The sequence below is a fragment of the Chlamydotis macqueenii genome, chromosome 4, assembly GCF_036417535.1.
Source record: "Chlamydotis macqueenii isolate bChlMac1 chromosome 4, bChlMac1.mat, whole genome shotgun sequence".
NCBI classification, from domain to species: domain Eukaryota; kingdom Metazoa; phylum Chordata; class Aves; order Otidiformes; family Otididae; genus Chlamydotis; species Chlamydotis macqueenii.
The window spans coordinates 2889947-2912462 of NC_141559.1; the positions used below are offsets into that span (position 1 = coordinate 2889947).

At 39.7% G+C, this 22516-nt stretch overlaps 1 protein-coding gene across 3 annotated transcripts; it reads right to left on the reverse strand.

Moving 5' to 3' along the window:
* Window positions 1-487: 487 nt before the first annotated feature.
* ZGRF1 (zinc finger GRF-type containing 1) lies at window positions 488-22279 on the reverse strand. Of its 3 annotated transcripts, none has more exons than XM_086747013.1 (28): window positions 22259-22279; window positions 22056-22136; window positions 21876-21932; window positions 21214-21399; window positions 19076-20870; window positions 18662-18976; window positions 18279-18361; window positions 17485-17583; window positions 16064-16169; window positions 15871-15977; window positions 15515-15665; window positions 13891-14549; window positions 12249-12387; window positions 11643-11827; window positions 11015-11202; window positions 10276-10415; window positions 8949-9095; window positions 8527-8641; window positions 7442-7701; window positions 6061-6220; window positions 5380-5457; window positions 4530-4677; window positions 3469-3596; window positions 3067-3190; window positions 2699-2875; window positions 2444-2578; window positions 1536-1797; window positions 488-640 (listed from the first exon to the last, which is right to left on the reverse strand). In XM_086747013.1, the coding sequence occupies exons 1-28, from the start codon at window positions 22277-22279 to the stop codon at window positions 525-527; spliced, it is 6162 nt and encodes a 2053-aa protein (XP_086603139.1). In that variant the 3' UTR covers window positions 488-524. The 3 variants fall into 3 exon arrangements, with proteins under 3 accessions (XP_086603139.1, XP_086603137.1, XP_086603138.1); XM_086747011.1 differs by adding an exon at window positions 16867-17040 and having other exon boundaries at window positions 18662-20870; XM_086747012.1 differs by having other exon boundaries at window positions 18662-20870.
* Window positions 22280-22516: the final 237 nt, after the last annotated feature.

A 22516-nucleotide genomic window follows, 5' to 3' on the forward strand; every position in this document is an offset into this window, starting at 1 on the left:
GGGCAAATGCCACGTGGAGGGCAGCCAGCTCTGCCAGCACCGTGACCATTCTGGAAAAGAGGACGACGGCGTCAGGTTAAGGCTGGAGGAATACACTTGCCCAGCTCGGACCTAACCTGCGTTTTTTTTTCAAGGTATGTACCAATGACTTCCTGGGAAAGAACTGCTGTAAAAGGATTTATCCCTTGTAGTTCTTTTAGCTCCTTCCTCAATGTCTCCGAGTTGTAAATATGCAAGACGGCAGAATTGTTCTAAGATAGGGTGTTAGGTGTACATAATCTGCAGAATAATAAAACGCTAATAATACACAGGTACTTGGAAGCACAAAAGGATGTCCGTTATCACGCAGATAAAGTCACTTTATTCATTTTTAGTCATACAAACAAAGAGGTCAAAACAGAAGCATCAGTGCACTGAGATACAAACAAATCTGTCCCACGTTAAATATAAATACTAAATTTGCAACCGTTCTGATAATTTTCAGGCACACATTTCATTTCCTCTTCATACAATAGGAACACACTTCATTTTTCCTTTTTCTTATTCTCTTCCTCTTCCTTCCGTTTCTCCAAGTAACACTTCAGAATGTTGTTCAGCTGCTGCTCACACTGGCTTACGTGTTGCAATCCATTGTCCTGTCCTAAAAGCAGCAAGAAACAGGGTAATTACATCTCTGTTGACAGCATCCATCACGTAATGGATAGTCTGCAGTGATGCCAACATCTATTTCCCCAAGCCTAGCAGATGCCTGCAATATTTCTGCTTTCAAAATTGACACGATTCCATCCCTCCCTTCTCTAGTCCAAAGAAAATTTGTGATGAAATGTCACTAATGCTCGGAGACATGAACCGTCCCGTTCCAGAGGGGACTAATTAAAGCGCCAATGAAGGGAGAAAGGGTGACCTGTCTTTCCAAAGTACGCATACCGCGGCAAGACATGGGGAGAACAGAGCAATGAGGAGTTACTTGGTAGAGTTAGCCGTCTCCAATAGCATTGTGTTGGGTTGTTTTTCTAGCAATTCAAAATTTATCTTCCAAAACCAATGAGCCCCTAGTTGCAGAAAGACGCAATGCATTTTTCTTTCCTTTATTTAAATATTATCTATTCCGAAATAATGCTGTATGGAAGAATTTGCCTGCAGCTTGTTTCTGCCTGGGTCTACTATGTAAAAGCAAACTGGGAAAGGACTTGAAATGCAGCAGTGGGTTTCGGCTCTCCTCACCAGCGTGCCCTTTGTGTAGCTCTCTGGTGGCACCAGAAGAAGAAACAGAAGGCCCATTGCTGGAAAACAAATGCCCTTCAAGTATAAAAATGGTTTGCAGATAAAACTGCTAACATGCAGCTACTTCCATGTTCCTGCAATGTACTGTATTTTATGTGTAATACACTGTTTTATATAGTATGCATACTATAGATTTTATTATATAGCACGTACAGTATATATACACTATAATACAGAAAGTGTATTAGAGTTAGTTTAATTGAAGAAGATGGGCTGCCTGGTTTCAAAAATAGAGGAAAAGGAAATATTACCTTTGCAGTGCTGAATTACTCTTCCCCACAGTCTGTTCCTACTTAAACAGGCCAGGTTTCCAACAATCAACAAATGCCTCTTTGCTCTCGTTAGTGCAACGTTCATTCTCTTTTCTGAGTCTATGAATCCAATTTGCCTCGTTCTTACACACGACAAAACGATGATCTCCTTCTCAGCTCCCTGGAACGCGTCTACAGTGGACACCTGGACGGCTTTCATTTCAAAAGCCTCTGAGTGGGCGCCGCTCAGCAAAGTCTGGATCTGTAGACAAATTAACCATGAGTGGTGAGGAGTTACGCTACTCAGAATCGCTTGTCTTGAGCAAACACACTCAAGTCTGAGTCTACACAAGATGCGAGCTAAGAAACTAGAGAGCGCAACGACAGTAAAGCCTCAGCGCGTCACAGGAAAATACGACGCAGCGAACCTGATTTGGACAAAACACCCGTGCGCTTGGTGTGGCAACTGGTGCTTTCGCCGACTGATCACAGCAGCCCGTGTCATGCGCCCTGGATGGCTGGGCGAGGTACAGCTCCAGCCTCGCTAAGCGGATGCCCCTGTTAGCTGTCCTTGTCACAGAGAGCAGTTTGTAACAGCCCCCAATTCATTTATGAAAATCACAAAACTACCAAGATTAGGTACTATTTAATTTGCCAGTGTTCTGAGTGTGCATGTGGAAGGAAAACAAGTGGGAAGATTTTTTTTTTTTTTTTCAAAATAATGTTTGAATTTGAAGATTTTAACTACAGAAAAAAAAAAGTTTGGCTTTTTTTTTCATAAGAAAAATAAATTACTGTAAACTCTAGTTTACCTGTCCAGCAGTTGTTTTTCAGTGAAACGGAGCCCATGTTCAGAATAAACAAAAAAAATTCAGGAAAGGGTTTTATTGATGACATGCTATACAAACCTTACACATCTGTGATTTATAAAGAGTGATCACACCGATCGCAGATCCTTCTATTCCACTTGCAATCAGAGACTGGATGAGCTTGACTGTAAAGTGAACTTCTGCCATGTTATAAAAGCTGTTGTCTCTTTCCGCCTGGAAATAGGGGAGAAGGTTTCCAACTTAGCTCTTGCACTCATCAGAATGCAAAAAGAAATAGAATGGAGGAAAAACTACAGTACTGACTTTTTGTGTAAGAAATATTTGAACACTTACTTGCTCTACCCCGTTAACACTATAAAAACATAGTGTTGGGAGCCAGTCCAGTAAAGGACTTCTGTCTTCCTCGGAAACACCATCTATCAGATTTCCTTCGTAGAAGAGCTCGTTGGCTATGGAACTGATAGCAGGGTGACACCGGTACTGTGTCCGAAGAAGTATCGGTTTATGTCCCTAAAGAATTATGATATAAACGAAAATAACATTTACAGAGAAATGTACCAGAGTGGAACCTGCTTCTTTCAAAGATGGGCTGAAACACTGATCCTCTGACATCGAAACCAGGACTCTGTTAGCGACTTCCGCGGACCTCCAGTTTCACCCTCCATCTTTTCCGAAGACGTGGTTAGTACAGTGGTACGTACCATTAAGCAAAGCCGGTCAAAGAGAGTCTGCTCCAATCCCTTTTCGTGAAGGCACTCGGAGCCTTGAATAGTTGGTGGTAATTGCTTAGGGTCTCCCACAAGGACTAGCTTTTCACACTGAAACCTAAGAAAGAAAGTTAAAAAAGAAGGAAAAAAGTTCTAAAAAAAGTTCTAAAAAGTTCTCCCTTCTCCATCGCCCTCTTTCCACAGGTAAATTAACACGGTAACTCAAGGAAGGCACCTAAGAGCGGGCCTCCATTTAAAATTCCTCTGCTTGCTATCTAAGGTGAGACCTTGGAGTTCGTGTCCTTAAACAGACGTGCACGTTTGGCACTTATTTGAGGTTGCGTCACTGCTAACTAAAAGTTATTTCTCTGCTGAAACATAAAAGGAAGGCTGTACCTTGCGATAGGAAGGAGAGAAGCAGGTTCAGTCATCTGACTGCACTCATCCAGCATCACAACGGGAAACTTCAGAGCGTTCAGACAAGGGAAGGGGCAGGCGGCACAGGTCACTCCAACCACTTTCACCTTTGTAAAGTGAGGGGAAAACAGGTAGACAAAAAAAGTTAAGATCATTTAATAGTTAGTGTCTGTGCAGTATGCAGCTATAGCTTCGGCAGTAGAGTACCCCTACGTTCATTTTCAGCTGTTTTAACGTATGCTGCCTTGCACTCACTGGGTCTCAAAAAATTACGTTATCACTTCCAGTAAAAGGCACTGCGTATGGCACAGAGATGGACCCAGAGTTACCATTTCTTATGCTTGGGGTGATTATACATTAGAATCATTCCCAGATTCGTGTATTTTGAGACCAAATCTGGTCTGGTACAGAGAGAGTTCAGGTTACACAATCCCCCAAAACCTTCTGAGCCCCAGCGGCAAAACTGGCAGCAATGACCAGCAGTAATAAAATTGCTCAGATCTGCTTTGTTACAATTGCTCTACAACAGGCTGCCATTTTTTGCCTCTAGGACCAAAGAGAAAAGGCAAATAAACTGGAAAGACCAAAAATGGAGAGGATTTTTCTACAGGAGGCAGTAATCTTAAAAGGTAATACTTTGGTTAAAGGTTACTTAAAATATATTTGAAGCTGACACTCAACTCTAGGACAGATGTAGTTCAGTCCTTACCTTTTAGCTTTATGATTATCTACATTTTAGTTTCAAGGCCACAGCGCAGACAAGCTGTGCTCAGATATTTTTCTCTCCCCACCTTGTAATCTAGATTGGTAATATTAAATCGGATTGCAATAAAGTTCAAAAAGGCTTTCTGTCTCATATCACTGAACAGAAACTGCAAGTTCAACTCAGAGCAGTCATGCACAGGTAAGACACTAAGCTATACCTGTGCCATCAGACCTGTCCTAGTCCTAACATTCGTTTTATTTTTCAAAATTAGGAGCTTGGCAGTGGATAAGACACAGCAAATCCCCACTTTCCCGTCACATCACTGTGACTGTACCTGTTGCAGTATCGTTTTGTTGGTCCCCAGTTTATGTTGCTCAATACTCTTCCTCACGTATATTTTTTCAACGGGAGTTAAATCTTCTTTCATGAGAGCAAGCAGCTCTTTTAACTGCTCATTTTCATTTCCTGAGCCAGCATGTAAACTTCAAAAAGATTTTATAAAGATGCGTTACAATGATTGACAGTAACAGCGCTTCTTCAGTGTTCATTGAACACCCAATATAGAAAAATATTCATACAGTGAATTGCAACCGTGTCCTAACCGATCCCGAATCCAGCGGAGCTAGACTGGTATCGCACCTATTGTTTGCGAACAGATCTGTATCCCGCCAGCTCGGACCCTGCCGCCCCAGCTGGAGACATACGTGTAGTAAACTACTTCTGCAAGTACACAGCTGATTGCAGAGTGGAGAACCGAGGAGGTGTTTCATTCTTATACTGTTTTGTACCCTTGGCACGCTACGGACACCAAGGAATGGAAATTTAATCTTTATCCATCTTGAACTTTACTTGATTACTTCCTCCTAGACCTTATCACTGCAGCGGTACCTATCTACTTCAAGTCTCTCCGTTTTGCTTTTCCTCCTTGTGTAAACTCTGAAGCCTGTAACTGCCATTATTTTGTTCTCCTCTGCTACTTCCCATTTAAAAGCGCTTGATCTCTCCAGCAACAAGTGACATTCCCAAATCAAGGGAAAACTTCTCCACCGTGCAAGGCGGGAAAAACTCTGAGACCGGCATATTATGGTCACGTTTTGAATTACTTCAAAACAGTAATTGTACAGCATGCGTACCATCGTGAATCTTGGAATCGCTTCAGATCCCTCAAAGATTAAGATTCTTACCTATGGGGAAGAATTGCTTTGGTGATTTTCCTAATACTTCCCACTCTGATAAAATCCTCAAAGCCAAGATCAAGTAAACTTCAAAGAAAAAGAGATGATACACGTTACAGAAATGTAACAAGAAATTTTAAAGTGGTTCTAAAAAAGGCTAAAAGACATAACAGAACACCGAAGAACACAAACTTCTGGGATTAACCAGATGAAGTAACTTGGGCCACAATTCAGGTAAACCAACGTAAACTACCTCGTGATTTGTGTCAAAAAACACTAAACACTTTTATGATTCTCCTCTCCTAAAAAGTCTTCCATTTGTACTTTCCCTTCCTTCCTTTTTCCTTCCAAACCTTGAGTTTTATTTCATGTTAGCTTCATGCACCTACCACTACTTCCTAAAGCTGCCTGAGCAGGCATGACTTTCTGTCATGATGGATTTTAATTGTAAATTTGATGAGAGTGGAGCCCAATATTAGACTTGTGTAAATTCGCACAGCTAGCCTTACAGTCTTTTAGCGTGCTGCGCAAAGGAGCAAGAGTAAAATTAAAGCCTGCGTGTGACACTTTCTAGGGAAAGAATGCCGTCTTTTTGACGCGTTACACTGGAAATATCAAAGCAGTTATCTGTACCGTCCAAGTGCATTACTGGTTTTGGAACAGTAGTCCGTAAAAACTTCAGTCACCTACCCCAGCAGGATCCTGTCAATGGCAACGTTAGTGGAAGAAGCGATCAGAAGTTTCCACGGAGCTGGCCTTGGACCCTCCATAGCTTCACTGCTTTCAAAGAGCTGTACTAGGAACAAGATCGCAACAGACAGCAGATAGCTCTTTCCGGCTCCAAAAACACCTGGTATTTTGGAAGACAAAGCCACATGTTACAAGCGAAAATTTTCTAGAAAGTAGTTTTAATCCATTGTTATAACCTAATCTTATGAAATATTATGCTGTGATTCCTGTAAAAACATTGCACTTGCTCGCTTCAGCAGCTCTAAATATTCAGGGGCAACCAGTTGCCTTACGTTTTGCATTTACTGCCTGCAATAAGTTTGCAAAAAGCTACAGAAGATGGGAAGCGAAGGTGTTTTTTCCTGAATTTTCCGGCTGAATACACGCATTACTTGCTAAGGAGTCTCATCAATACATTAAAATAATACAAATACCAGTATCTGCATGCACATCCCTCATACCATGTCCTCAGGTATAGAATAAGGAATTGGAGAGGTGATTTTTTTGGAATGACTAATAATTTTAACTAGATTAGCATGCCTGACAGCCTAACAAAAGCTCGGGCAATTTAAGTCTAGTGGTATCCGTACTACGAGTGTCCTTACTGTCAACGCATTTACTTTGACAGGATCTCAAAACTTATGTTCATGGCAACTGCTTTTCAATACTCATGTTAAAAAAAAAAAAAACAAACAAACATCTTTGATCTAACATATTTCTAGCCTTTTTGTACATTTTGAAAAGGGATAAAACAGAGTAAGTTCCAGCAAGGAATAATGTGTGATGGAAAAAAATTGATGTGATCATTTAGCAAAGCTGATATATGACAAAGAGTGTTTTCAATATAAAATAAGTAAACAGGAGGCACTAAATAATTCTGATTTTGTGTGTAGATCTTGCTAGCGAAGAACTCTATACTTACGTAAATTCCTGCAAAAGGCAGAAAGCAAATTTAAGTATTGAAAGCTCTGTGCTGATAGCATGGGTGTTACAATGTCAAGGGCATTACCAGAGGGGCCTCATCCAAGACATGAATTTTCAGGAAATGTGTGAAGCAGGTGAGGACAGCAGTGTTACAAAGGAGTTTAAAAGGATATTCCTTACACAGAGGCAGTTTATTCTAGCTCATCTTTTGCGCGACATTTAAAATAAGTCAACATTTACCAAGACATAAGAGTCTCCCTTTAAGTCTGCCTGGAATTGTAAATCTGTGATTAAAGAAACAAGTCTGCTGTTTCATCACTGAGAGAATTTAGGGCGTTTCACTAACGGTGGCATGACATTAATTAGCATTTCTGCAAAGATACAATAGCAGCAAATTTTAGAGTTATTTCCTAGATACCGCGTATGATTGTGATAGGCAAGATCTGATGCTCTTCGCTTGGTTTGCTGTTTTCACATGAGGTCATCATCTCAGCTATCTGCATCAGTGATGTAGCTTGGTCTGTGTTCAGGGAGAACTTCCGGATCATCCCGTTAGCCAGTTCCACTGCCACTTCAGTGCTGACAGGCCCATACATCCTACTGCGTTTCAGGCTGGTGGCTGGTGGATTAAATTTTCTTTTGTTGACACTGTTAGTAGCATTTTCCGAATGAAAATTCCTAAGAAAAAGACAATGGTCAAAAGCTGCGGTATAATACTGCATACGTATAATTTGTATCTCACGGGTCTGATCTTCGTACTCGCCTGACACTGAAATACCGAGGCTTTATGACTAATAGCTGACACAATTAAAAGTTGCTTCCCCCGCACCCTGACACACGCCTGGGCTGTGTGCTCCTGCCCCTCATTACTTCCCCGGGTGAAAGCTGGATCATACAAAACGGGATTTTGGGTTTAATCATGCTTGCTGTATGTTAACACTTTCCATCTGCCTTACTCCAAGGCCGTGAGACTGACAAGATTAAGAGCGGTAGAAGAACGTAGTCAGAGGTAGCAGGGATTCGTTTAATTACTTCTTTTATACAGTGAATCGTAGAGTCTTGGAAGTGTCCCAATTATCGCTCTGATTCTCCAAGAAAATATTTTATTTTTAGGTTTTGTGTCAAGCAACTCTGAAAGTTGTGAAGGAAAAGCAGTTCCACTGAACCCCTGTGAAGCGTATACATTCACTTCATACAGACCAGCCAGTGACTGTACTAACCACCTAATGGTCATAATAACGCCCAGTATCAACCTCTAGGTTGCAAAACCTAGGGTGCAGGTCGGTTTTAAGGAAAAAAACAAACAAACAACCTTACAATCGAGTTAAACAACCGATATATTTTCATTCCCACATACATGAAAATTGCACCGTCAACAGCTTATTCCTTGCACTGTTTTTCTGATTTTAGTTTTCCTCAACTTTTTAATGGGGCAAACTCAATGGTGTTTTTGTTGGATGTTTTTCTGTACCTCTTGACGTATTGTATGCTCACCGTACTTACATTTTTAGCAGATAAGGTATTAGTGGTAACATAGAGGGATTGAAGTGCTCCTCCATATTTCTTAAAGATGTAAGCTCACCACTAGCATTGCAAACCAGCAAGGCGTGAACACACACTGAAAAGGCCACAGCAAAATAAAATTAGGAAAAAATTGAATTAGCCAAAATTTCATATCAGCTAGATAACTTAATTACAAAATGCCAAAAGAGTAATTAGCCTCACCAAGTTAACCCAATTACCAGGTGTAATTGTATTAAGTACTGTATTCAAATTACATATTCAAAGATAGAAGGAAAAATAAATACTGTGAATGAAATAATGTATTAGATTTGAGAAAATTTAATCTCGTTCTTCATTGCTGGCCAGATCTTTCCCTCAATAGTTGTTTCCCACAATTCTGAATGATCTGGTGTAGAACTCACTATTTGATCGCCAGTTTGAGGGACAGTAGCCTTTCAGCGGCAGTAATTCTACTTCGTTGTTGGAGGACGGTCCAAAGAAAGCACTGCTTGCAATGAAAGTATCAAGGGGATCAAAGTTCAGAGTCTTCGAAACAACCCAAATATCATCTGTCAAAAAAAAAAAAAAAAATACAGTTCTCATAAGCTGCTTCTACTGCCGTCTTTGAAAGAAAATAAGCTGGACAAAACAGCTCAGCATTTACTACGCTGCAAATTAAACCATCGCTAACTTGAAAGTAGAGGGTAGCAGAAAGTCCTAAAAGAGTGTTAGTTCAGTTCTAAAAGAATGAATAAATAACGTGCAGTTCTTCTAGCACTTCCTGTCTGAAATTGATGGTACCTGTAGAGGTCTCTCCTGGAGCACTTGGCAGCATTTTATTTCTGACAAATCTGAGGTATTACCGATTTTGAGACCATCTGAAACAAGTCACCGAAGTGCACTACAAATCTGGGTAACCACACTTTTGCCAAAGAATAACAAGTAGATTTTCCCTTCCCTTTCAAAACCAACACGTACTGGAGCCTGCAAACGTTCTGTTTTATTGGCACACCTGATGAGACTAAGGCTCGCTGCGCTGTTCCTCTACCGTATATTGCAGAGCACAGCAAGGGAGATCTCAAAGTTAGGAGCAGCAATGGTGCGTATAATTTGTCTGTAACAAAAATGACCAAAGATCATCATACACAAGTAAAAGCTTGGCCCATGCAGAGCTTCAGAACTCAAAGTTACAAAACCTCCGTTTGTTAGAACCCTTCAGTCTGTACATAAAGCAAACAAGTCTGTACAAACAAACACGTTTGTTTCTGGCCAGTTTCCTTTGTGTCATTTGCAACAGCAAAGTGAACAAACCAGGAGATACAAAATTACTGAAGTGAAATGAACTACTGACACTATCTGGATCAAATCAAGGAATGTCCTCCAACTTTGTGACATTTCAGCACTTTAGGAAATACGCAACAAGAATCAAAACACCAGTTTTTCCATCAGGTTTTTCCTTAAACGTCATCTGTTCAAATCTTGGGCTCTCCTGAAACTTCACGACTCAGAGGTTTAATACACTCCAAACCCAAGGACACGGAATTTATATTTTTCTAAGGTAGTTGAACATTGACAAGAAAAGATGAACTAATGAGACACTTGGTTGCCCTTCTACAATGAGAATTCAATTATCAGTGTTGCCAGGAGTTTTAAAATAGGATTTAGTTTTTCTCTTTAGATTACAAATTAAAACTTTTAAAAGGCACAACGTGATACGGACAATTCTTGCGATGTTTAAGATTTGCTTACCTTTGCTGTAGAGAGAATAATGCTCCTTTCTGCTTAGTTTGAGGTATAATTTGGTTTTGGCATCCCCATCAAATCCGGCAGGGGTATTTCTCAATTTTTTGAACTTACTACACCGCTGTGTTTGAATTTCAAAGGCTTTCCTGTTCAATTGTAATGTTGAAAAAAAGGTATGTAAACAATTGGCACGTTTTGGATACGCCACCAAAAACAAGCAAGCTCCACAGATTGGACCAAATTACACAGCACAGATCTTGGTGGTTGTTCACCATCTTAAGTTACCAAGTTTTGAATACATTTATCTTGACTGCAAAATACTTCTCTCATATTCAGCCATAATTAAATTGTTTCCCTTACAGTTAAGCAGCACAGAATAGCCTTTGATATGGCTTCAAACATTACAATTAGAATCACTAAGAGAATAAATCACATTCTTTTACAAAAGCTTAAATCAACAGTAATTCTAGTGCAACAGTCATAAGTGATTTCATTAAGCAACTGACCAAGTTGCTAGTAAGCAGTTTGATTCTTGCTGAAAAGAGTGCCGACCCGAAATGCCATTGCTGTGAATATTAATTCTTTACCAGTTTGGCTTTTACATTTCTACACAGAACCGTAGCCTCTTTAAACGTAGTTAGTGAAAGTGCCTGTTAAATGCTACTGAAATCCAGAGCTACCGGAACTTTTACAAATCCTGCAATTCACATAGCACTGGTGAGAAGTATGTTGCATTTCAGAATACCTCACCAAAAGCTGGCATTCCTCATAGAGGGCAATCTTGTGACTTCTGAGGTACGTCCCAATACTTTTTATATCGTGAAGCACGACGCTAGGGCTGGATTTCATCTGTGCGGGGTTCACATCTTCTATCCACTTGAAAAACGAGCACTGCTCAGCTTTTGGGGCATCACAGGTGTAGAACAAACGACCCTGGGAAAGGAAGAAAAAAGAAAAGCCAAACACGAAACCAACCCGTTAGCACATAAAAAGAAACAAGCAAACAAAGAAAAAGAAGTAAAGCAGTGGACTAGTACTCGCTGCCATGGAAATAACCAGATAAACACCTCTGTTTTCACTGTGGCTGAAAATTACAAGTGTGTTCCCAGAACTCTCAATTCTGAAGCCAGTAAATCCCATCCAACCTAGCAAATTACAAATTCAGGTCTTTCTGTCTGCATATATGAAGCTGTTCCTGTATAGAAAAAACTATTACATCAACAACTCTGGATGCTAGTAGATACTAGAACTGATCTTAAAAGTGATCTCTGTAACACATCACTTAAATCTGCGATTGTAAATCATACGGACTTGCCCTGTAGTTCTTCACGCAATAGGGTCTGCACGCCAAACAAACACGGAATAAACAGCACCTTGTTTTGACCTTCTTTTTTAACCATAACAAGCTTAGCGGGATGCATGTGATTGCAGAGTGGAACGCAGCTCGCTTTGCTCTCACTTTGCCCATCTTTCAGCGAAGTGTAAAATGATATATCCGCTTTGGACAGAGCATGGTGTAATCTTTGTGACAATTCGAATAGCATTATGTTTAATTGCTCTTGACATAGAAAGGAGAAGGAAAGAATAATTAGTACAGCCTTAAAATGGTTACACAAGTACACAACATCCAATCATGTGATCTGCAAAATTCACATATTGCACATGCAACTAATTTGTTCTAAACGCCTTCCTTTCATTCAAATCACATTTAAGTATACGACTCCAAATGATCCAAACACTAAATAAGTGTTAAAAAAAAAAAAAAAAAAAAAAAGCTTAGGTAGGAATCTAAAGACTGGTAAGCAGGCACAAGGCTATATAGTAGAACGAGCAAAGTGTACTGGTCTTTTGGTTTGCTTTTGCAATTGTTCCAGTAGATGAGGCTGATGATCTCTCCCCCCCTCACTCTGCTTTGTTAAGCTTGAGAAATACACTACTTAAAAATGACAGCATTTGACATGGCATGGTGTTAGATGTACCTGTCAGAGCAGCTTTAAAAATCTGTTTGTAGTGAACGTGCGACTGAAACACAGTTGGTATGGAAATCTTTCTTTTAGGGAGATTAGCGTATTTTACTTTATCCGCATTAGGAAAAGACAACTCAGAAATCATTATGTCCTAAAAAAGAGAAAATAATAATAAAAAAATTATAAATGGCCAAGGTACAGATATGCCAGAAACTATCCATTTTTCTTCTATTTTTCCTTTTTTGCTTTTATATATTGTGCTCTCATTAATAAGCACAACTTAATAGAAAAAAAAAAAATCAGCGCCTCATTCTGCAACCAGAAGTTTCAACATGAAGACCCGTCAATGAAGAATCAGTTTTCTAAAAGCAAATTACAAGCCCCTTCACCCCAAATGTTTGCAGACTAACTAACTGTGAGCAGAGGAGCATGCACTCAATAGGACTGCCAGTGAGTAAAATCAAGTACCCCTGGAGGGACAGCACAGATCTTGGACTGCCGTGTAGGATGTACCATGGAGTTAAAATTTGTCCCTTGACAAACAGCCTGCCTTTATAACCACACAGATAATACCTTCAAAGGCTGTCGAGTAAGTTATCCAACTCAGAAACATGCTTTCAGCCTTAGGCATGGGGAAGGAGCAGACAAATCCCCTTTTTAACACCATTTCTGCACAGAAATAAACGCATCAGATGAAACTGTAGCCAAGGTAGGACAAGGCTAGGGAAGGAAGAACCAGAGTAGAACGCTTTGGGCAAGCGTACACCACAAGCTCTCCCCACGCCTGCCATCCCAGCCAGTCCTGAGGAGCTTCTTCCACCTGTATACACTGCAGTGTAACAGTAACTCTCTTCAAAAGCCTTTTAAAATCCAATATATATGGATAATGTATATATAAAATACACACAAAGTGTATACCCGTGTGTATATGAAATATACTAGTTATTTCCACATCTCTATTTTCCATGAATATTGTACTGGACAAACAATTTTAAAGAACCAGAAAACACAGCATACTAAGTTTGAGTTAAAAAAAGAAAAAAGAAAAAGAAAAATCTATAATTTTCATTAACTCGCAAACGTAGCCTTTTGACAACTTTTAAAACTTGACTTACGGTCAGTTTGATATTTTTCCAATTTACTCCATTTACGGCAGTCTACTGGTCACAAACAGCTGTGATGATTTTTTAGGTGCTTATTCAATGCCAGAACTTACCTTTCCATAATTAAAACTGAACAAAAAATTAAAATATTTTAAAATCAAAGACTATGCTTTGAAGCAAGATACCACTATTCATTAAAACAATGCTGATTTCACAATTAAGAAACACACCTCTTGAAGACACATCCATACCAATTATAGATGACAAAACAGCCTGATCACTTTTATTTCATCTTCCTGCCGTCAACATTCAGATTAAAAATCTAAATGTGGCACTGCGTGCGCCAAGGCATTACCTTTAGAAAGGATCAGTCACAGCACTTAAAAAACACATCAGCAGTTGCTGTTCTGTAGCTGAGACTCCTACATAGAAACATTTCATCCAACCACACTGATAATATCTTGCAGGAAATCAGATAAATGCAGGTACTTTGCCCAGAAAAAAAGGTGTTTCTGGCACTTACAACTGTATTTGCTTGAACAGTTACACACCTGGCCGTCTCCTGTTACAGCGTGGCAGCTCAGATGACTTAACACCTTTTGTGTTGCTTCAGCCAAAGGTGTCTGGCTCAAGTGCAGAGAAAGTAACTTCCTCTCTGAAATCAAATCTTGGTTGCTGGTATTTGCGCAGCGTCGACCAACCATGCTCTTCGCTGTCAGTAGAGGCGCAGAGCCAGGAGCACTCTTATTCACAGCGCTGCCGTCTCCTGTGTCACCCAGCAGCGTTCCAAGGATGTTCTCAGCACAGATGTCATCACTCCCTTCCCCATCATCGCTGTTTTGAGTTATCAAGTCACACTGAGCACTGTTTTGATATTTTAGCCACTTGCTTTGTCTACGCTGTGAAGTCACATTAGGGAACACTGGTTGTACGGATTCCCTTTGTCTGTCTTCCGTATACTCTCCAAACACAGAGGTGTCATAATTTCTTTCCTCAGGGCCAAAAGCACTAATGGGAAATACCGCTGACTCGTTGCATAAAGGAACCACTGAAGAGCCGAAAGACTGCTGGACCTCCTCACTGTCAGTTGGATAAACTGCGTCAGGAATCCTCTCAGTGGCAGGAAGAGTGACAAACGGAGTTCGTGTTTTAACTGTGGGTTTGAATCTCGAGAGGTTGCATTCCTCTGGATAGCTGGATTTCTCCCGGGCTGCAGGGCAAACATATCTTACAAGCAACGTGTAGCACTTACGGATGGCACATTAAGTTCAGATGTACAAAAAACTAAGATAAGAAAAGAATTCTAACTTCTTCCTTTTACATCCTGTCTTCTAATTGGCAAGCTCTTTGCATCATGCCTGTGCAGTACCACCCTGAATTTCCCTATATCAGTGATTTCAACTGTGATTCTTTTAGTGCTGAAATCCCTGTATTCAGAACACATGTCTGTAGGCACTCTACTTGTATAAAAGAAAAATGTTTGGTAGAAATTATTTAAACAGTATTGCATTTTGGAGGTCATTAATCAGATACTCTTGGTAGGTCAGTGAAGCTGCCAACTGGAAAACAAACAGCTTAATAGTGGCTCCTCTTTCCAAAGTGATCGCCTACAAAATTGTGTAAATTAATATTAACCAATGTAGGCAAGTAGGCTTCTAGCGCCACAGGCATCCTTTTGACTAAGTTCACTATCAGTAACAAATGACACTCATTGGTAGGCAGTAAATAGAAGTGGGTTAGAGGACAGCTGAATATGGAAGGAAAGGAAAAGCAGGTACATAAACGAGAACATCAGCATGGATTAGAAGCTTAGCTTACAGCCTTTTTTCCCCCGCCAAAAGCAGAAGCTGATTTTTCTTTATGATATTAAATCACTCTTCTGAAGTCTCCTTCAGGAGAATATAATTGGCAGGGGAGGAGGTATGGAATTCAAGGCTAATTCAGCTGATTTGGAAAACACTGGTTAAAACTGTGCTTAAAAAAAAGTTACGCACCCTCCTATGAAAAACGTGAGACAAACACAAATCAAACTCAGTAGTTACCCAGACGTGTCTCGGCGTATTTAAGCACCCAGGGTGACTGACTTTTATAGCGCAACTCACTGTACTTCAAAAATCCTCAAAGATGTCCTAACAAAAATGCTGTAAAGTGCAATGATAAACTGTAATTTCTTACTGAAAAAAAATTCTGAAAGTTCTGGTTCAGTTGGCAAGATCCTGTGCATCAGGGGCTCCTGGATGTCTCCAGTAGTTTCCTCACTTCCTGAAGCTGGAGAAACTGTAGAGTCTGGGTCAAGCGAGGAAATTGGTTCTAACGATGAAATCATCTGCAGATGAAGAATTAACATGTCGGGTGAATGACTGGAGAAAAACCTTGATTATAGCTCTTTTGTCACTCTTCTCTCTCTCATCATTCTAAACAATTGAAATGTGTCAGAGCTGAGTTAAAGCAGTTACAAAAATAAGAAATTGCTACCTGCTACACACAGGAAATAAAGCCGAAATTCTCTAGAGGAGACAGTCAATTCATACCTTGCCAGGTTCCCATGAAGTCCACTGCTCTTGTCTCAAGTCGGAATGTGCAGGTGAGCCTGACATTGTCCATGGTGGAACTGCAGAGCACACGTTCAATGCCAAGGCTAGGAAAAATGCGGGAAGGACAGAAGTCATGCAGCATAATTGTTCTGCAGCCAGTTGCTGCCATTGTACTTGTACTTTCACTTACGAGACTGATCTGTTCTTGACTCTTTAATAATGTTAGACTTCTTTTGAAAATGCTCTTCTCTGATCGAGTTGATGTCATCCTCATGAAGACTTCTTGAACCTGCAGACTTTACCAAAAAAGTGTAAGCACTTGTTAGAAATTAAACTGTTTATCCTCTACATAAATATTATCTGTACGTGAATCTTATTTCTATGTATCTTATTTCTAAATCTTGTTTCTAGATAAAATACTTTGCTATCTCTAGCCCATTCTAGAAGTAAAAAATGAAATATCCATTTATTTTAAATACTGAACTAAATACTGCATTAGAAAAAAAATATTTTATTTCACGTTGCACACCATGTTTCTTTGCATCCGGGAGGAACAGAATCATCATCTAAGAAAGCTTTAACCCTTGCTTTAGAACTCTCTAACAATTATATACCAAATTCCAAATCCAGTTGATGTCAATATTATACTGCTAGCACCAGGAAACAATCATTCTAAAAACCCTCTGCCGCCTCTCTCCAGGAGAAATCTCTCTGTTTAATATCACACATTATGACCATGTACATTTTTCCAAGTGAAACTGATCAGAGGTAAAATCACACAAGTTACATCTTGCGAATGCATACTCCTGTGACAAAGATGAGTAAAAATAATTGTTTAACTGCAAAGTTTTAACCACAAAGCACTACGTTCGCTTCTTAGTGTTTTTTACATAATTGTAGTACTCTAAAACTGAACTCTCTTTTATCCTACATTTACAGGACGCTTCCTTGCACTCAAGTTAGTAAGAATAATTTTGAAAAAACTGTTTTTACCTGTCTGAAGTCAGAAAGGACATAATTGCTTGAAAACAAGGGTGACAAAAATCTGTCAGCTGCAAACTCCGTATTATCTGGGTACTGCTGCCATCCTAGCTGTGAGCAGGGAGCTCTCAACATCATCTCACTAGCTGCTGATCCCTTTACTTGGTGCCCTTGAAACGCAACAGGCTAGGCGATATATTGGAATTGGCATTAACTGAAAGTAAGTACTGTTCTGGAGCTCTCTACAGTCACTAATTCTACTTCCCATACATACAACAGCAATAATTTATTGGAAACTGCAGAAAAGAAAAAAAAATAATCTATGCTTCTCTCTTTCTCTTGCACTCCTGCAACTCAGTAGCAATAAGGTTTTTGCACAATTCTCTGATAACAGAAAATCAATATTCTGATGTAGTATGCTTAGCCTTCTTTTTGTATCGTAAAATCCGATTTTAAAACTCTCAGTGGAAAACTTCCCACAGACAAATGTGCTAAAAACTGGCGAGAAGCCCGTTATGGGACCGGTTAAATATTTATTAGGACTTATTGTAATACATGACAAATCATAAAGCATTGAATTGAAATTCAAGAAACACTGTTTGTTATACTTGGATTACACAGAAATCCTACCTTTGGTTGGCAGTCAGATGCCCTAGGGTCTCTTCGGGCCGCTGCTATTGGTAAAACACACACCTCTGTTTTCTGTAATAAGTTGTCCACACGGTTGGGCTATGTATAAAAGTATCAAAAGCTAATTAGTCCAACAAGTTAAGAACCATTTAAAGTGACAAGTTAAGCTAAAAAAATCTCTTATATTTATACAAGAGGAAGCATTTTAAATTACAGCCTTTTTATTTGGAAGCCAGAACAATCCATGGTAAGAAACTATGTTTGTTTTTCAAAGGGGACAGGAAAAAGAGACTAATTTAATCTAAAAATCTTTCTTTCACTTTGTACGGATTGAAAGAAAGGCTATTAATACCACTGGACAAAAAAAAAAACAAAAAAAAAGACGACAAAAAAAAAAAAAAAAAAAATCTATGTGAAGCACCAAGCAGATTTGCCAGTATATTTCAACCCAAGTGCTGAAATTCCTAGGGAAACTGTGCATTCAAAAACATAGCGGAAGAAAAAACAGATCGTAAAAGATGGGGTAGGGAAGGAGAAGTAGCAGACATACTAATGTGACATTAAACATAACTAAATGTTACAATTTGCTTTCAGTTTTTGTCATACGTTAGGCCTCCCGAGCATTTATTGGCAATAGAGTCTGCAAGAGGACACCTTCTGTTTACTGTCAGCTTCTTAGTCGATGCCTCTAAGCAATTTCTATCGTTTTGTAAGCCAAGAATTTTATTAAAGAAATCTGGTGGAAAATTAATTTATCTTGTACGGACAGATATACATAGTCAAAAATTGGTTACCATAAGGCCAGAAGAATCAAAGTATGAACAGGAAGATGCCTGTATACTTTCTGAGCAAGGCATGTCTGTTAACTGTTTTATAGCTACAAGAGACAGAAAAGCATAGTAAGTTACAGTTATAGTATTCGCTTCACATTACATCAGCTGAATATTTACTGGGCTTGCAAACACAGCTCGCATTTAACTGAACTAAAGCAAAGACACAGACTCGGAGCAGACATTGTCGCTTTAAACACTAACAATTGCAGGAGGGAACCTTCACAACACATCACCCTGAAAGTACGATTTCTGAACATGAACTGCCCAGCGGGAGAGATCAAGAGTCCAGAAGCCAAATAGGTACAGTCACACAGAATTCGCTTTAAAACAGAAGCTGACCTAACCTTCATCTTTCACAAGGGGTTCAAATAGCTCTTTAGAAGTCTCTGCTTCATACAATATGCTGTTATTTTCCTCCATCTTCTGTAAGCTTTCTAATGCTGTGCTATGTTGAGTCAAAGCTCCTAGAAGAGCGATGTTGTTTACCAAATCAGGAAGATGTGATGAATTTTCAGCCACTGGCGTGCATTTCAGGCAATCTGTTCCTGCTCTTTCACCTTTACAGGCTTCAGGGAAGGCAGTTATGCTCTCTGCATTTTCGAACTCAGTTTCACCTGTTGCTGTTTCCTCCGGAGATGAAGGGCCTTTTCCTAAAGGATAGAGAGAACTTCTGGAAATGAGAGCATCTTCCTGATGCGAAATGCCAGATGCCTTTTGATGGTCTTCTGCAATATATTGGAATGTGCCACAGCTAGAATCTGATTTTTGTGACAAAGCCTGCAAAGGACTTCCTGCTGCAATGCCATCGCTCTTACTACCCCAAAAGTTTTCTAAACCAATATCTGGGGATCTCATGCATCCAAGCTGTATAACATCTTCTCTGGTCCTTCTGTCCGTTGCAGAAATGATTCTGCTGGTAGAAATACATGAAGTAGTTTCAGTTTTCTCAAACATACTGGTTTTAGGGTGACATTCATTAACATTTCTATCACTAGGCAAAAGATCAGAGTGCTTGCTTTTTATCCACAGCACGTCATTAATGGTACGTGCTGCACAGCCATCAAGATTCTTCTTATTGTTTGTGGCGTCAGTACTTAATGGAAATTCATTCATCTCTTTTACATTGTGCCCATCACCCAAAATTTCCCCTTCAATTCTGGTCTGGTTTGCAGAATCTTCTGCAATTCTCCCTGAATCTCCAAGAGCGTTGTCACACAGCTGGGGCGGTATACCCAAAGCGCAGCGCTTTCCATCATTCTCTCTGTCAAACGTTGAAGGCTCCACTTCTTCATTTTCACTGCGTGTCACTACTTCACAGCAAGAATGAAGTCTCAACGCACTGTTTTGTACGACATCTTCTCCCTTTGAGAAATCTGAGCTTTGTGAAAGCACGTCTCCTTCAGTGAGCTTATTCACATCTCTTTCACACAGGTCTTCATTGTCTGCGTCATTAAAATCAAAAGCCTCCATTAGATTAAAGTTAACCTCCATCACCTGTTCATCTGGACCACAGTCGTTGCCACCGGTACTTAATTCCTCCTTTACAGTTCCAGTTTCAGTCAATGTCACGTCTACAGAGAGCTCCAGGTCACTAGGAACTCTTTCCAAATTTTGTCTCAGCTGGAGCTCACTCTGCAACGTCACAGATGAATTCTCCGTTAGACCATCAGTCACTGAATGCTCCCTGTATCTGGAGAGATTTTTTTCAAACGTGATTGGACTTGCTGAACATGAAACGTCAAGTGAGGATGGGACAAACTGACTGTCACTCATTCTACTTACGGTGGATTCAGGTAGAAAGCAACTATTTGTGTCACAGGGATCTTGTAAATCTTGACTTAAATAATTTACCTTTTTGTCACGTCTCTCTCCTGCGACTTGTTTCTCACAAGGTTGTTCAGCTGACTGTAGAAGCATTTCAGCATTCCATTCCTTTTTATCGTTTACAGTTCCCTTTCTCAAAGGTAGGTGCTGAATATTTGGAATGAGTCTTTTGGCAGGGTTCCCTGAAAAAGCAGGCAGGATTGTGCTTTTCTGGTTACATAAACTATCTGTAATTTCTGATGTCCGAAACCTAGAAAGACATTCTGTGGCTTCTGACGTTGCTTGCTCTCTGCATCCTTGCGTTGGTTTAGACTTCAAAAGAGCTATTATCTGTGCTGTGCTCCTGATGTTGTGCGACACCGCCCTGTGACACGCCGTCTGACTACCGGATTTGTCGCACCTGGTCATTAGAGGAGATTCTGGCTTCACAATGGATTGATCAGACCTTTGCTTCTCTGTCTCCTCACACCCGTCCAGGAATCGAGCTGAAAGCAGTGAGGAGAGAGACACGTGTTCTCCATTATTATCCGTACATGCATCTTCATGAACTCCTGTAGACAGATCTGTTTCTGCATCCTGCTTGCAAATCGTAGAAAATAATGGAGAGGTAATATAAAATTTGGATGGGAAAGTACCCTGACCCTGCTTGGATAAAGGCAATACTGTTGGTTTTTCTCCATCTTCCATTGTCAATATTTTCTTTTCAACTTGGCGTGGCGCCTGGAAACCCTAGGTGAAAAATTTGAAATTAAATCTACTCAGAAATCAACTTCACATTTTGTAATCAAACATTGAAAACAGGGCACAGTCCATAAAATGCATTCTGATCAATTAGCACATGACAATTCCACAGGTGTACAGGAATAATCTTGCCATTTTCACTGCAGCCTTAGCAATAGCAAACAGATTTAGTAAATGCTGGGAAAAATAGCTACCAGTAACACGTTCTGGCTTACGGTTCAAAAAAAGTAGGAAAACATTATCTATACATTTACCACTCATGAAAAGATGTGCCCTTCGTGTTTTAAAATGCATGTGAACATCAGACATCATTTTTGAAACAAAGACATACTGTAAACTTCCTTTTCAAGCCGACAGACGGATGTCTTGGAGGCAGAACACCAGGTTTGACACCATTTCTATCTGCTGCTGGACTTCCTGCTTTCCTCGGCTGATCTTCAAAAGATTTTTCGTTCGCTTTTACGGCTTCCACTGTGATCAAATATCGTTCACCTTCTAAATTATCTCCAGCAGTCACCTAAAAAAGAGAAAGCAGCAGTGCGTACATAATAGTGCTACATAAGAAACAGTAGCACTCTTCTAAATAAATTAAGTCTTCTCAATACTTACATGTAAGCATTTCAGAAATGTCCACCCAGTGTATGACAGCTGCCATATAAAACTTAAATAAAAATATACATACGCTAGAAAGCACTAGCGCTTCGCTTCAACTTATGCTATTTAATGTATCACTGTAATGCACTGCTTTTACCCAAAAGGAATACAATTCCATAAAACCTCTGCACTGGCTCGGGAAAAACAGTAAGACTTATCGAGAAATAGAAGCTGGTTTTGCTTTCCTTTATTTGCATTGCAGCAGACTTTCATATCCACAATAGGAAAAAGCACCACCTTCCTTACCAAACAGAAGCTTGAAATGCTTCCCGAGACACAAACCACAGTCATAAGCACAAAAATTTAAAAAAAAAAAACCCAACTCAAAACAAAACATACCTGAGATTTTATAAAAATACTCTCCAAACATTGTCCTTTATCATCAAGCAATATAGCCTGCAATTAAAAAATAAAGTTTTAATTAACTCATTTTATTTCACAGATCAACTTGCTGGCCACTGACAGTCCAGCAGCAGCAAGTGAGATTAAATCCGATGGTATTAAATGCGAGTTGTTCACCTTATTTCCACCAGTTCTCATCTTCAGAACTCCATCTTGCCACGTTTTTGATTTTTTCATTTTTTGGTGAGTGTATAATACCTATTTTAAACGTGTAAAATGTTGAAACAACAATAAGTAAGAAAATGTTTAAATCATACCGCAGCTACAGTGGCTTTTAATTTATTTCTGCTGAGTTGTACACAGTGGTAAAGATCACTTACAGTGAATTCTTGAGAAGCCATTGCTTTGGCGAAACAACCATCCAACAGTTTCTTTCACAAACGTTCACATCTTCCTACAGCCTGAGAGAGAGGGAAATGTTTAGAATCCACCAGAGTTGTAAAGGAAATGTATTGACAAAAAAATAGACATCGGTTCACTTTTTTTTTTTTCTCTCAAAAGAAGAGAGATAGATACAAGACAATGTCAAAATAGTGGGGTATAGCTGATGTGTGCATTTTAAAGAGAAATCTTGAGAA

What these genes read in the sequence shown, in the direction of transcription:
- ZGRF1 (XM_086747011.1), bottom strand. Translation starts at nt 22,279, where the DNA reads ATGGCTTCTCAAGAATTCACT. An exon ending in ATTGACAGGATCCTGCTGGG is followed by an intron (nt 5,458 to 6,060) that starts GTAGGTGACTGA and finishes TTTTCTTTGAAG; the next exon opens with TTTACTTGATCTTGGCTTTG. An exon ending in TTGACCGGCTTTGCTTAATG is followed by an intron (nt 2,876 to 3,066) that starts GTACGTACCACT and finishes ATAATTCTTTAG; the next exon opens with GGACATAAACCGATACTTCT.